Below are 13,909 nucleotides of genomic sequence, written 5' to 3'. Positions count from 1 at the left end.
CGACAGGATGTTGGTGATGTTCTATTTCTTGACTTTGGTGACTGTTACAGTATTTGCTTAATTATATTTCATTATTTATATGTTTTGTGCACTTTTCCATGCCTTTCAATTTTTAAAAAATCCTTTAAAAATATATGGTACAATAATGTCCTGAATGATGCTTCCCTACATTTTTAAATTGAAAAGACCTATGTGAGCAGTCATTTCACTTTGGCAAACAAATGAGGTTTCTCATGGATTCAATTTATGTGGCAGACAGAAAAAAAATCCTTTGAAAGACAAATACATTGTGTGCTTCCTGCCAGTAAGGATGTAATACTTCCTCGTTTTAGTTAATGAAAAATAACACATACTTTCAAAGTTCTGTAGACTCTAAAAAGAAAGAAAACACTCAAATGAGTCACCTATTTCCACATTCGAGGCTCAGAAGCTATATAAATTTCTGCAGTCACTAGCAGAAAACACCAAATCAACCATAGGTCCAAGAACAATTGTCTCTGTATGGCAGCTATGCGACTCACCGTGCTATGTGCTGTGTGCCTGCTGCCTGGCAGCCTGGCCCTGCCGCTGCCTCGGGAGGCGGGAGGCATGAGTGAGCTACAGTGGAAACAGGCTCAGGTATGTCACAGCCTACTTACTTGGGGTTCCATTCTTTTGCCATCTACATTAAGAATTGTGTTTTTCAATTATTTCCCTTCCCATGTTAGCATTGCAGTGGAATTTTCTTTGGGGTAGTTTTTCTGATTATAAAAGCAATATATGTTTTCATCAAGTAGCCATTAAAAGCAGGTTTCAGAGTCTGCTCTAATCGGGCTTGAGTTCCAACCCTCCACTCACTGTGTAGACAGACTCAGGAAGGTCATTAAACTTCTGTAAGTTTCAGGTTTCCAATTTGGAAGTTGAAGATAAGCCTGGTATCAACCAAATGAGGGTGTTGTCAAGCATTTAACACAATACCTGAAACGTTTAAATTAAGTTCTTATTTTTATTTATTATAACTTGAGATTCTTTTTCTATAGCATACAGAATATTGCCTCTTAAGATACAACTTGTAAATATACTGTTTGTATATTTACAAAACTGCTTGTAATGGAGATATTTGAAGTCAGAAAACATGGGTAGAAGTTACAACTCTCCAAGAAGTCAATGACGATAGACAAGGCATTAACTTTTGACTTTGTTTTCTCCTGTGTCCAGCAGAAAAAAATAATACTATGTGTTTTATACCACACGGGGTATTCTAGTAAGTAAATGAGGTGATAACAAAACCGACTAGCATGTATGTAACAATTGTAGATTATAAAGTACTTACATATACATTGTGACATTTTATCCTTAGTTCTATAAAAAGAGGAAACCAAGGTTAAATTGATTCATATACTTATTAGTGGTAAAGATAGAAATCAAGGACAACTGCTTCTGGTTCAAAAATCATGTTCTTTCTAATATGCTTCTTAATAAGCAGTCTAATAAATATAAGCAGTCTACTAATTATTATTTGGTCAACTAATGGGATGATTACTCATAAGTATTATTTGTAAATTTAGGCTTTAAACATAAGAAAAGTCAATTTTTAATTCACATTAACTTAGACTTTTAAAAAGTTCCAGTTATAATAAGTTAGATTGAACCACATGAAGTTACTAGTATTTACCTTTTAAAATCTCCAAAACAGCAATTTTATATGGTTCCACCTAATGAATTCTCCAGAAAGAGTACTTTGCATTTAGTTTCTTTACTTAGAGTGCAAGTTAGCAGAAACTTAGAGTTTCTTTACTCGGAGGGACGTTAGCTAGGTTTAACAAAAAACAGGAAAAGTCATCTCAACAAAGATTTACCACATCTCACATCCAGAGGGTGTCTTGGTAAAGTCTGTAGCTCTAGAAGGGATTAAATGGGTTATTTGTTTTTAAATAAAGGATCAGTTATCAATTGTCACGGATGAACATAAGTATTTGTTGTACTTAATGAGACAACTGTTGGCAACAGGAAAAAAAGTTACAATATTAATAAGATTTCTTACATAAATTGCATATTCCTGAGCTGTCCTAAGACAGGTAATCATTACCATCTACTCAAAATAAACTGCAAATTAGTGAGTCAGTGTTTAAATCATTTTAACAACAATACTATCAGGCATCATATAACCCTACACATGTTTCTAATGTATAGAAGTTAGAACACTTAAGTTCAAATACTGGCTCCTTCAGTTACTCACGAGATGATCTTATGCAATTTATTTCACTTCTCGGAGCTGTGTTTCTTCATATATAAAATAGGTATAACAATGCCATACTTGTTTCATAGGGTGGTTATGAGGTTTACATAAAATAAATACATGAGTGCCCGGCACTAGTAAGTGCTTAAAAATGTTCCTGTGAGGTTGCTATTGTTAGTTCGTTCACTTTTGTTGTTGTATTTGTGCTGCTGGATTCCTATTCTCATATCCAGATACTGAGAACCTTTAAAGAAATTCCCAGGAACCCAACTTTGTGTGGAATAAACCTGGGAGACCTACTGTATACTACAATCTCCCAAAGTGGGTTTGACTAGAGATTTACCAGCAGAAAGAGGGGCTGGGAATGGAATGAGCAGAAAGAGGGAAAGTCAAATCCAGTTCTGCTGCTAATTTAAGGTGTGAACCTGGGCACATAAATCATTTAGTTGCTATAAGCTTTGGTTCCTTCACCAGATTATTAAATTGAACTACTTAATAATTTGCTAATATCTTTTCCCAGAGCTAAAATTTTAAGACCCTTTAACTTTTAGCTGGAACCACATCTCAGCTGGACCTTAGAGAGGGCTGGTTGACCTCAGATCTCCCCAACAGGGTCTATGATAACACCGAGAGAAGGTCCCAGTTGTACCCCTGAGGACAGACTGGTACATGCTTCCTGATTGCTCTTACACACATCTGGGCTTTATAAAGTGTATAGTGTATTTCTGCCCAAAACATTTAAAGGGATTTTTTAAAAACTGAGGGATTCTTTTGCTCATGAAATGGCATGCCAGTGCTTCATTAGCAATATTAAATTTTCTCCTCACTAATGCACACTTATTTTACTCAGTGACTATGTAATTATTCTGTCTTCAGGTCATTATTTGAATCCACAGGAACCAAAAAGGCAAGAGATGTACAAGCTTCTAAGATAAAAGAAGATAATAAACAAGAACTATAGATTAATTACTCTCTTTTCAATAGGACTATCTCAAGAGATTTTATCTCTATGACTCAGAAACAAAAAATGCCAACAGTTTAGAAGCCAAACTCAAGGAGATGGAAAAATTCTTTGGCCTCCCTATAACTGGAATGTTAAACTCCCGCATCATAGAAATAATGCAGAAGCCCAGATGTGGAGTGCCAGATGTTGCAGAATACTCACTATTTCCAAATAGCCCAAAATGGACTTCCAAAGTAGTCACCTACAGGTTAGTTTTGCTCTGGCTCATTTTGGCAAAAACAATAAAGCCTGTTTCCTAAGAGGTCAAACATTGTTTTCTTGTTTGCTACTAGGATCGTATCATATATTCGAGACTTACCGCATTTTACAGTGGATCGATTAGTGTCAAAGGCTTTAAACATGTGGGGCAAAGAGATCCCCCTGCATTTCAGGAGAGTTGTATGGGGAACTGCTGACATCATGATTGGCTTTGCACGAGGAGGTAAGAAAGATTCCTGTAGGCTAATCCTGTGTCCTGTTTTGTTTGTTCATGGTTTATATCAGTGTTCTTTTCTTATGAGGATTAAAATCTTTTAATGAGATATGATTGGTAGGTAGGTAGGTAGGTAGGTAGGTAGGTAGGTAGGTAGATAGATAGATAGATAGATAGATAGATAGATAGATAGAATCAGCAATATTATTATAATGTTTATAATCTGGTAATATAGAGCCAGTCTTTATAGTAGCAGTTGGCAAACTAGGACCCACTGAGCCAAATCCAGCCCACCTTCTGTTTTTGTAAATAAAGTTTTACTGGAACACAGTCAGGATCCTTCATTTCCCTATTATCTATGACTGTTTGGGGTCAGGCTGCAACTGTGACAGAGATGACAAAGCTTAAACACTTGTTATCTGATCCTTTACAGAAAAAGTTTGCCAATCCCTGTTTTGTAATGTGAATTATTATTTATATGTACAGTCAAGAACTGCTTAACAATAGGAATACATTCTGAGAAATGAGACCTTTGGCAATCTTGTCATTGTGCTAACATCATAGACTACACTTACACAAACCCAAATGATACAGCTATCCAACTAGGCTATATAGTATAGCCTATTGCTCCTTGGCTGTAAATCTATATAGCATGTTACTATACTGAATACGGTAGGCAACTATAACACAATGGCAAGTATTTGTGTGTCTAAACATATTCAAACATTGAAAAGGTAATGCACTGAGCTATGACATTATGACAGCTACTATATCACTAGGCTATAGGAATTTTTCAGCTCCATTATAGTCTTATAGGACCATTGTATATGTGGTCTGTTGACTGAAAGATCGTTATGTAGCACATGACTATATGTTTACAATATATCGAGCTAACATCAATATTAAATCAACAGAAAGAGTTGTAGCTTCCAAAGGCCTCAAGAGGCCACTGAGAAGTGGTATATAACCTGTTGCTAATGCCTTTCATGTGGCAAGGAAGTAGGAAATGGAAACTTTCATATTAAAGAACTTAAAAATATATATCCCAGCAGGGTGTGGTGGCTCATGCCTGTAATCCCAACACTTCGGGAGACCGAGGCAGGTGGATCATCTGTGGTCAGGAGTGCAAGACCAGCCTGGCCAATATGGTGAAACCTCGTCTCTACTAAAACAAAAATTAGCTGAGCATGGTGGCACATACCTGTAATTGCAGCTATTTGGGAGGCTGAAGCATGAGAATCGCTTGAACCCAGGAGACAGAGGTTGCAGTGAGCCAAGATCACACCACTATATTCCAGCCTGGGCAACAGAGCAAGACTGTGTCTCAAAAATATATACATATATATATAAATACATATATATTGTATATATACAAACATATATGTGTGTATATATAAAATACATATATAGTACATATACAAATATATGTATATACAAAAATATATACAAATATATGCAAATATGTATATATTTGTATATAAACCCTTTTTTAGTATATGGGTTATATATGTGTGTGTGTGTATATATATATAAAACACATATACATAAACTGTTCTTAATTGCTAGTGTTTCATGGTGCAACTTTAGAGAAAAACATTGCCCATTTAGGTCTGTTCTATGTGGAACTGTCCAGCTACTATAGCTGAAATTTGAACTTCAATCCACAATATTGAAAACGCTGAAGACAATGCTATGGGAAAGCACCCATCATAGCACTACAAGTTGTTTAAGAGCTAGATAAACTGGACTGGCCTCATACCACCTTGAAGATAACCAGCTCCGCATCACAAATTAAAGGACTATCAAAAGCCATTTTAAGAGATCTTGAGCATGGCTCTCTAAGAGACTATTTACTATGCCCACAAAGAATAAGCTAGGTTTTTAAGAAAAAAAAATATGAAATGGTGCACAAATTACCTGCCAAATGCAGTACTCATATTCATTCTCCCTCTCACTACCCTTTGGCAGAGCAAAGTGGTCAAATTTAACAAAAGCTTAAATGCAACCCTAAGTTAGATATAACTGCATTTTAAGTCCTATATCCAGTAAGCTTTCAATATATGGTGATAATCAGTGATGAGCAATGGTTCTGCGAAAGGAAAAAGTATCTGGGCCAAGAAAGCACCCCAACTACCCTGTGAATGCAACTGACAGCGTATAAAAATGCCAGCTACTTGGACTGGGCTGCTTTTTTTTTTTTTTTTTTAATTTATTTTTTGAGATGGAGTTTCACTCTTGTCACCCAGGCTGGAGTGCAGTGGCATGATCTCGGCTCACTGCAACTTCCACCTCCTGAGTTCAAGCGATTCTCCAGCCTCAGCCTTCCAAGTAGCTGGGATTACAGGCATGTGCCACCATGCCCAGTTAATTTTTGTATTTTTAGTAGAGACGGAGTTTCACCATGTTGGCCAGACTGGTCTCAAACTCCTGACCTCAGGTGATCTGCCCACCTCAGCCTCCCAAAGTGCTGGGATTACAGGCATGGGCCACCGTGCCTGGCCTGCACTGGGCTGCTTTTTCTAGCCTCAATAATCATATAAACTGAAAAATGAAATGACTGGAAAAAAAAAATCAGTCACTAAGAACAATCACTCCGTTTTCTTTCAGCTCATGGGGACCCATACCCGTTTGATGGGCCAGGAAACACGCTGGCTCATGCCTTTGCACCTGGACCAGGTCTTGGAGGAGATGCTCACTTCGATGAGGATGAACGCTGGACGGATGGTAGCAGTCTAGGTATAGCATCTCATGTCTCTTCTACTCCACATCCTTTTTAAAATCCTGGACTTACACTAAGTTAAATAATTATTTTAATTTATAATAAGTATTGAGCCCTTGCTAAGTGCCAAACACTGTACTATATGCCTGAAATGCATTATTTCATGTAATATACTCATAATGCTACACATACAGAAGATGGACACTCAGGCTATGGAGTCAAGCAGCACTGGTCCAATTTGCTGTACATCTACCAATTACTCTGTGTCATTGGGCAAGTTATTGAATTTCTCTGAGCCTCAGTTTCCTCCTCTGTGGAATGGGAATATAAATAGTTCCCACATCAAGGATTCTTTAAATTAAATGGGATAATGCCTATATAGTGCCTGGAATATATTAATAATTCAATAAATCATAGCTCTTCCTTCACATTTGCAAAAAATACATGCCCCAAATGGAAAAGAAAGAGAGGTAGAAACTATAATATTTAAGAAGCATATGCAATTCTGGAATTATTCACTATTTTCCAAAAAGAACCAACTCCATGACTTAGTCTGTCATATTTATCATTTTACATAGTAGGATATTATAGGCACATCAGAGAAGTAATGCAGAAGACTCTGGCATAAAAATCCCAATTAGAGACAATTTAAAAAAAAAAAAAAAAGGCTACCAACTGGCCCTAAAAGGGAAATTTGTACTTGTGTTTGGCAAAGGGAATTCACCATAGCTTGCTGCCTTGCTTTGAAAATCTATGTAAAATTGTGATGCTGCCTCCCATTCACATCTGGCATATTCTTTTCATTCTTCTTTTTTCCCACTTAAGGTAGGTTAAAGGCAGCTTCCTTCAATTCAATGCTACATCACCAGAGCTCTGGCCACTCCTCAAACTCACAAGCTCACACCTTCCGCATACTTGTAAAGCCTTTCAATGAGTTTGAAGGAGAGCAAAGGATATATGTAATATAAGTTAGTGACTCAAAATGAAAGACAAAACCCAGCATTGCCTGGAGATCCTGCCTTTCAATCTTCGCTTTCTCAAAGTGAACTTTCTCTCTTCTGATATCCAAAGTCACTAACATTTATTGAATGGCTGTGACTTCCCAAATATTGAGAAACTCTAGTTATCATGACAAATCTATAGGGCAGGATTTACTGTCTCTGTTTAACAGGTGAGAAACTGACACTCAGCAGCATCAATTAATCTGTCCAGAGTTGTCCAGCTAGTAAGCAGTAGAGCTACATTTCAAACCTAGGTCTTAGTGCTTTTAAAGCCTTTGCTTTCCACTGCAGAGTATTGCTGCCTGAATGAAAGAAGCAAATAAAAAACATTACACATTTTTAAGAAGCAGAAGTAGTGATGAGATTAAAGTACTCCTATTCTGATTTATCTTTCTAACCTCTCTCCACTTTTGAAAGCCTAGAAACAAATAAGTAAGCTACCGAAGGCTAAAAATTGAGTATTTTTCTTTAGTTATTTAAATTATGATATCATATATTATATGTAATATTACATAATATATGCAGATATTTTTATCATTAGTTTCTCACTTCTTCGGTTGTAGGAATTAACTTCCTGTATGCTGCAACGCATGAACTTGGCCATTCTTTGGGTATGGGACATTCTTCTGATCCCAATGCAGTGATGTATCCGACCTATGGAAATGGAGATCCCCAAAATTTTAAACTCTCCCAGGATGATATTAAAGGCATTCAGAAACTATATGGTAATATTTATTATTTCAAATAAGAGGATTTCACATTTTCTTTTTAGAGTGGGGTAGGAAAAGAAAGGCTAGGAAGTGGGTATTTACCTGGAAAACCACACTGAAACTTATATCAAAAAGCCTATTAAGGGGAGGAACTGGGGACCTTAGATACTTAAAATATAACTAGGCTGTGTTATACCATCAAGATGTTGATTGTGAGTTTCAGTAACATAGTACAATGTGGTAAAATTACGCAAATGATATTGTCAAGATTTTCTTCAGGCTGCCACCCACTGCTCTTCCTCTCTCAGTTTAAATAGTTTATTTAGGAGAGTGTCCCCTGTAGGGGTGGATTGAAGGGACAAAACACCTTTCTTCATAGCTGCCCACTCCTAAAGATTCAACCCTAAATAATTAAAAGTGACCGTACTATTCCTGTTTGCATACACATGCAGAGAAAGTGGTTAACCACGGACAGAAACTGCTTATCATTCCTGGTCTTGATACTTGTGTATATCCCATGTCCCAATCTATGCTTTTTTGGTTTAATCAAGTTCCAAATTCAGTTTTTTTAAGAAAACTGATTTGGATTTACTGAATTGAGTCAACCAAAAGTAGAATTTGAGAAAGAAATCAAAGGACAAGAATAAAAAGCTCTGTCTCTGGATAAAGGTAAGGAAAGTAAGGTTCACAGAGGCTAAGTGGACTGTCCAAGGTCATGTGACTGCCGAGTGCTTGAGCCTTGATTCCAAGCGAGGGCTAAGTGACTTCATACTCTTTCTACTACATATCCCTGCCTATCACTGCCCAGTAAGCTTTTTATCCTAGTAAGGATAAAAGAATACAGAATGGCATCTTTAAATCAGCAGATATAACTAAACCTAGCCAGTAAGAAAGATCAGGATGAAGAGAATACACTGCAAAAAGATCATATAAGACTCTTCAAATGATCACATGAGCAACGAAAGTGCTTCCACATAATAGAGGACTGTCCTCAAGGGAGAAATATTCCAGTAAGACACTGGATTTAAGATATCAGTTCAACCCAGCATTTACTATAAATTAGCATGTCCCAAAATGTATTCTCAGAACACCAGTCCTACAGGGTGATTCCCAGATAAGGAGACTATGGAAAAATAAGTTCAAGGAACACTACCTACTATATTTCAGGTACATAGAATATTGGAGAGTATAGACTATTGAACAAACGTTTGACCCAGTGTTTCCTAAATTATAATCCTTTTTATGGGTCTTAATGAGTCCCATAAAATAGTACTTCAGAGAACGCACTTTGGAAAATGCTATGTAACTATTTCCAAAAGATCTCACTTAACGAACCACTGCTGTCCAAACGATTCACAAAATGTTGACTATTGTTGGTAAAGCTATCACCAAGAAAACTGAAAATACTACCTTCCCCTTACAGAAAACTGTGGAACTCATGGAATATTCTACAGCAGTCTGTAAATATTTTAGAACCCTAAGAAAAATACAAAGAGACTAAAGAAGATCCGAGGCATACTGATTAAATTTAATAGGAACAAAAGAGACTAGTGCATTAAAACCTTAAGTATTAGACAAAAGGGCACCCCGGTCAGAGGTGGAAAGAAGTAACTTCTGGACAAATGGAAATAGAATTTAATTATGTAGGCTGTAAATGTAGGGAGTTAATCTAAAACATAATATGAGCAGAAAACATAGATTCCAAAGAAAATGATTCAGATACAAGATTCCTAATGCTATACTCAGAATGATAAAAATAATAGCTGACTGGGCACGGTGGCTCACGCCTTTACCCAGCACTTTGGGGGGCTGAGGCGGGTGGGGATCGCTTGAGGCCAGGAGTTTGAGACCTGGGCAACATGGCAAAACCCCATCTCTACTAAAAATACAAAAATTAGCCAGGCATGAAGGTGTGTTTCTGTAGTCCCAGCAACTCGGAAGGCTGAGGCATGAGAATTGCCGGAACCCAGGAGGCAGAGGTTGCAGTGGGTCAAGATCACACCACTGCACTCAAGCCTGGGCAACAGAGTGAGACTCCATCTCAAAAAATAAATAATAGCTAACATGTATTGAGTACTTGCAGTATTCCAAGACTTCACATGGATTGACTCATTTAATTCAAGACTTCAATGAGACATTATTATCCACATTTTACAGATTTGTAATCCGATGCTGAGAGGTTAAGTAGTAAACTACCTAAGGTCACACAGCTAGTAAACTGGTAGAGACAAGATACAAAGGTGCCTGAGCCCTGGGCCCACACTCCAGTCAATCCTGCCTTCTTAGCCTCTGGAGGTTGTTCTGCAGAATCTTTGTCCCAGGCACACAGAACTGGGCTGAGTGAATAATAGATTATACTTTCTGTGACATTTCCTTTGTCTGTATAATCTTAGGATGGTTTTTATGCATTTTCTACATATCAGAATGTTCTCTTTTTTTCTCTCAATAGGAAAGAGAAGTAATTCAAGAAAGAAATAGAAACTTCAAGGAGAACATCCATTCATTCATTGGATTTTATATCATTGTTGCACAATCAGAATTGATAAGCACTGTTCTTCCACTCTGTTTAGCAATTATGTCACCCTTTGTTATTGCAGTTGGTTTTTGAATGTCTTTCACTCCTTTTAAGGATAAACTCATTTATGGCGTGACTGTGTCTTACTCATCTATACTAGCAGTGGGTAGATGTCAATAAATGTTATGTACACAAATAAATAAAATGTTTATTCCGTGGTAAATTTATTTATATTTTGGAGCACTCTTTCTATGGCAAGTGAAGACATACTATACAATGAGAAGAAAGACTAGGACAAAGAAAGAATCCCACCACACTATTTTGGGGTCTTCTGCTGCACCTCACCCTTCCACCCAAGAGGGAAAGTGGGAGCTCCACCTCTTTATTGTTCACTAGTGTGGCCCAAAGTTACACTAATTTCCCCTTACCTTTGTGGCCCGTGCTCTCACTCTGAGTCCCCTGGAAAGTCCAATTCTTCCCACAAATGTCTGAGAATTTCCAACAACTTACGACTTACCACCTCACCATCACTTCCAGTTCCAAGTTCCTACCTTCCCCTCACTTCCTGATTTTCGTGCAACCTTTCCTACTGCAGCCACTCTCCAGGTTCCCTTCCCTTTTCCCCATGCCAACCCAGATACTGGTCTCACCCTGTTCTCTTTAACTTTCTACAAACCAGTGCTACAAGGCTTTAATGAGAAGGTAGATGTTGCTGAAGATTTGCATAAATAGTGGAATTTTCATAAAATTGAACAAAACTAAAATTGGATGTAATTCCCATCCTTCAATTTTTTTTTTTTTTTTTGGGGGGGAGACAGAGTCTCATTCTGTTGCCCAGGCTGGCTTGCAGGAGTATGCGATCTCAGCTCACTGCAACCTCCGCCTCCTGGGTTCAAGTGATTCTCCTGTTTCAGCCTCCCAAGTAGCTGGGATTATTGGCACGTGCCACCATCCCTGGCTAATTTTTGTATTTTTAGTAGAGATGGGGTTTCACCATATTGGCCAGGCTGATCTTGAACTCCTGACCTCCAGTGATCCACTAGCCTGAGTCTCCCAGTGGTAGGATTGCAGGTGTGAGCCACCGCACCCAGCCCAAATCCTTTACTTATCCCAGATCAGGAATTTCTCACTGGCCACCTACTTCTGTAGGCTGCAGCCTCCTACCACCTGTCTCCCAATTCCTCTTGTCTTCAAACCCCACTCCTTCTTACTTCCCCAGAAACTCATTTTCCTGGTGTCCTTCAGCTCAGGTCCTCCCTTTGCATACACAGAAACCCACTGTGTTTCTCTGGGTGAAGCACTCTCTGTGCAGGGTTTAACCTTTTAGCAGAAAACGGAGCTGGCAAGGGCTTTGCCATTTCAGCCTTCTCTTTCTTCCTCCTCCTGCACACTCCCAATACCCATGCATGTCTTTCTCTATAGGGAGATGAACAATTGAAATTTACTTTCTTACCGATAAAAATTATCCCTCCCACACATACCCTAAAAGCAGATGAGTATCCCAAAATTCAGAACTATCCTGCAGCCTTAGGAAGCCATTCCTAGAATAGATCAAATGAGAGGAGAATCCACAATCCAGGCAAAACATAAAGTGTATGTGAACAAGAGTTCAAAGACCCTTTTAAAACACAAGGAAATGTATATATATCTATATGATGCTGGAATGAAAAGGGAGTTATGTCATTAAATTCAAGTTCTTCCTTTTGTAGAAAACAAAACAGAGATTAAATGATTTCTCTAAGGTTCACAGTAAGCAAAAGTGGTGATTTAAGCATTTTGTTGTTTGTTTAACTCTTTGTATTTTGATTTTGGACAGCAGGAGGCAGTATCTATCTTGCAGCTAAAGTGGATATCTATTGTTTTAACCTGCGCATCACCCTACTTTAGGAGACAAGAAACTGCCTTTTCCCTTTGTGTACAATCTTCATGAGATGTCACATAGGTTGCCACAGGCTGCCTGGGCTGAGAGAAGAGCACAGGACCCAAGCTTGGCCTATCAGACACTGTCTCCCAAAAACACTGGAGGGATTATAGGTGGATTCAAACTGGCCATGGGGCTCTGGAGACACTGCCTATTGAATCCTGCACCCAGACAGATTCCCCAAAGTTGCCCTGGGCCCTGTCCTTCTCATAGCTTAGGTGTAGGGCTTCTCTTCCAGATTTACAACTGACTGCACTGCCTTCCAATACATTTTGTCTATTGCTTAAGTTATCCATAGTTAATTCATGTCTGTGGTTTGCAATCCCTGGCACAGTAGCTTAGTTGTCTTTCCTAGGGTATCTGCACATACGGGCTCCGTTCTGTATTTCACCACATACTTCAATCTTCACAATGAAGTAAGCTCTAACAGAGCATAGAAGTAAATAAAACGTTCTTTTTCTGATCAAATAGCATAAAACTAACTGGTAAACAGAAATTTTTCCTAGTAAATAAGGACCCTTTTTTTTAATTGTGGTAAAATACGTTTAACATAAAATTTGCCATCTCAACCATTAAATGTACAGTTCAGTAATGTTAAGTATATTCACATTGTTGCACAAGAGAAAAAGTCCTTAACCTCAGTACTATTGGCATTTTTGACTATATAATTCTTTGTTGTGTCCTATGTATTAAGAATATTAGGCCAGGCACAGTGGCTCATGCCTATAATCCCCAGCATTGTGGGAGGCTAAGGCGAGCACATTGTGTGAGCCCAGATATTAAAGACCAGCCTGGGCAACATAGCAAAACCTTATCTCTACAAAAAATTTGACAATTAGCCAGGCATGGTTATACGTACCTGTGCTCCCAGCTACTTGGAAGGCTGAGGTGGCAGGATTGCTTGAGTCCAGGAAGTCAAGGCTGCAGTGTGGTATGACTGTACCACTGCACTCCAGGCTGGGCAACAAGCAAGACCCTGTCTCAAAAGAGAAAAAAAATAAAAAGAATGCTAGCAGTTACCCCTGGCCTCTATGCACTGATGCCAGTAGAATATCCTCAGTTCTCTCAACCAAAAAAGTCTTCAGACTGTACCAAATGTCCTCCAAGAGGAAAAATAGTCCCCAGTTGATAACCACTGAGCTAAAGAGAATAAACTATTTCATTGTATTATACTTAGCATCCCTTCTACCATTTTCACCCAGGACACTATCATACTCTAATTCTGTACCATCCCATGAGAAAGAAAAACCAGTAAGAGATTAAGGTGACATTGCCTGTTTTTGACACTTATTTGAGGAAAAGATTGCCATATTTTAAGAAATAAAAAAACATCTGAATTCTGGTTGGGCACGTGGCTCATGCCTGTAATCACAACACTTTGGGAGGCCG

The 13,909-nt window shown here is 38.2% G+C and overlaps 1 protein-coding gene across 1 annotated transcript; it reads left to right on the top strand.

Moving 5' to 3' along the window:
• Positions 1–464: 464 nt before the first annotated feature.
• MMP7 (matrix metallopeptidase 7) lies at positions 465–10,826 on the top strand. The gene is made up of 6 exons (XM_011926627.1): positions 465–618; positions 3,203–3,429; positions 3,515–3,663; positions 6,262–6,390; positions 7,938–8,099; positions 10,534–10,826. Exons 1-6 carry the CDS (start codon positions 502–504, stop codon positions 10,560–10,562), a joined length of 813 nt encoding a protein of 270 aa, XP_011782017.1. The 5' UTR covers positions 465–501; the 3' UTR covers positions 10,563–10,826.
• Positions 10,827–13,909: the final 3,083 nt, after the last annotated feature.

This window comes from Colobus angolensis, unplaced genomic scaffold, assembly GCF_000951035.1.
Source record: "Colobus angolensis palliatus isolate OR3802 unplaced genomic scaffold, Cang.pa_1.0 Scaffold7, whole genome shotgun sequence".
Classification (NCBI taxonomy): Eukaryota; Metazoa; Chordata; class Mammalia; order Primates; family Cercopithecidae; genus Colobus; species Colobus angolensis.
This window is presented reverse-complemented; position numbering and strand designations above follow the sequence as displayed.

Coding starts and splice junctions, on each gene's coding strand:
- MMP7 (XM_011926627.1), top strand. CDS start 502: ATGGCAGCTATGCGACTCACCGTGCTATGTGCTGTGTGCCTGCTGCCT. Junction 3,430..3,514: donor TCCAAAGTAGTCACCTACAG/GTTAGTTTTGCT, acceptor GTTTGCTACTAG/GATCGTATCATATATTCGAG. Junction 3,664..6,261: donor GATTGGCTTTGCACGAGGAG/GTAAGAAAGATT, acceptor GTTTTCTTTCAG/CTCATGGGGACCCATACCCG.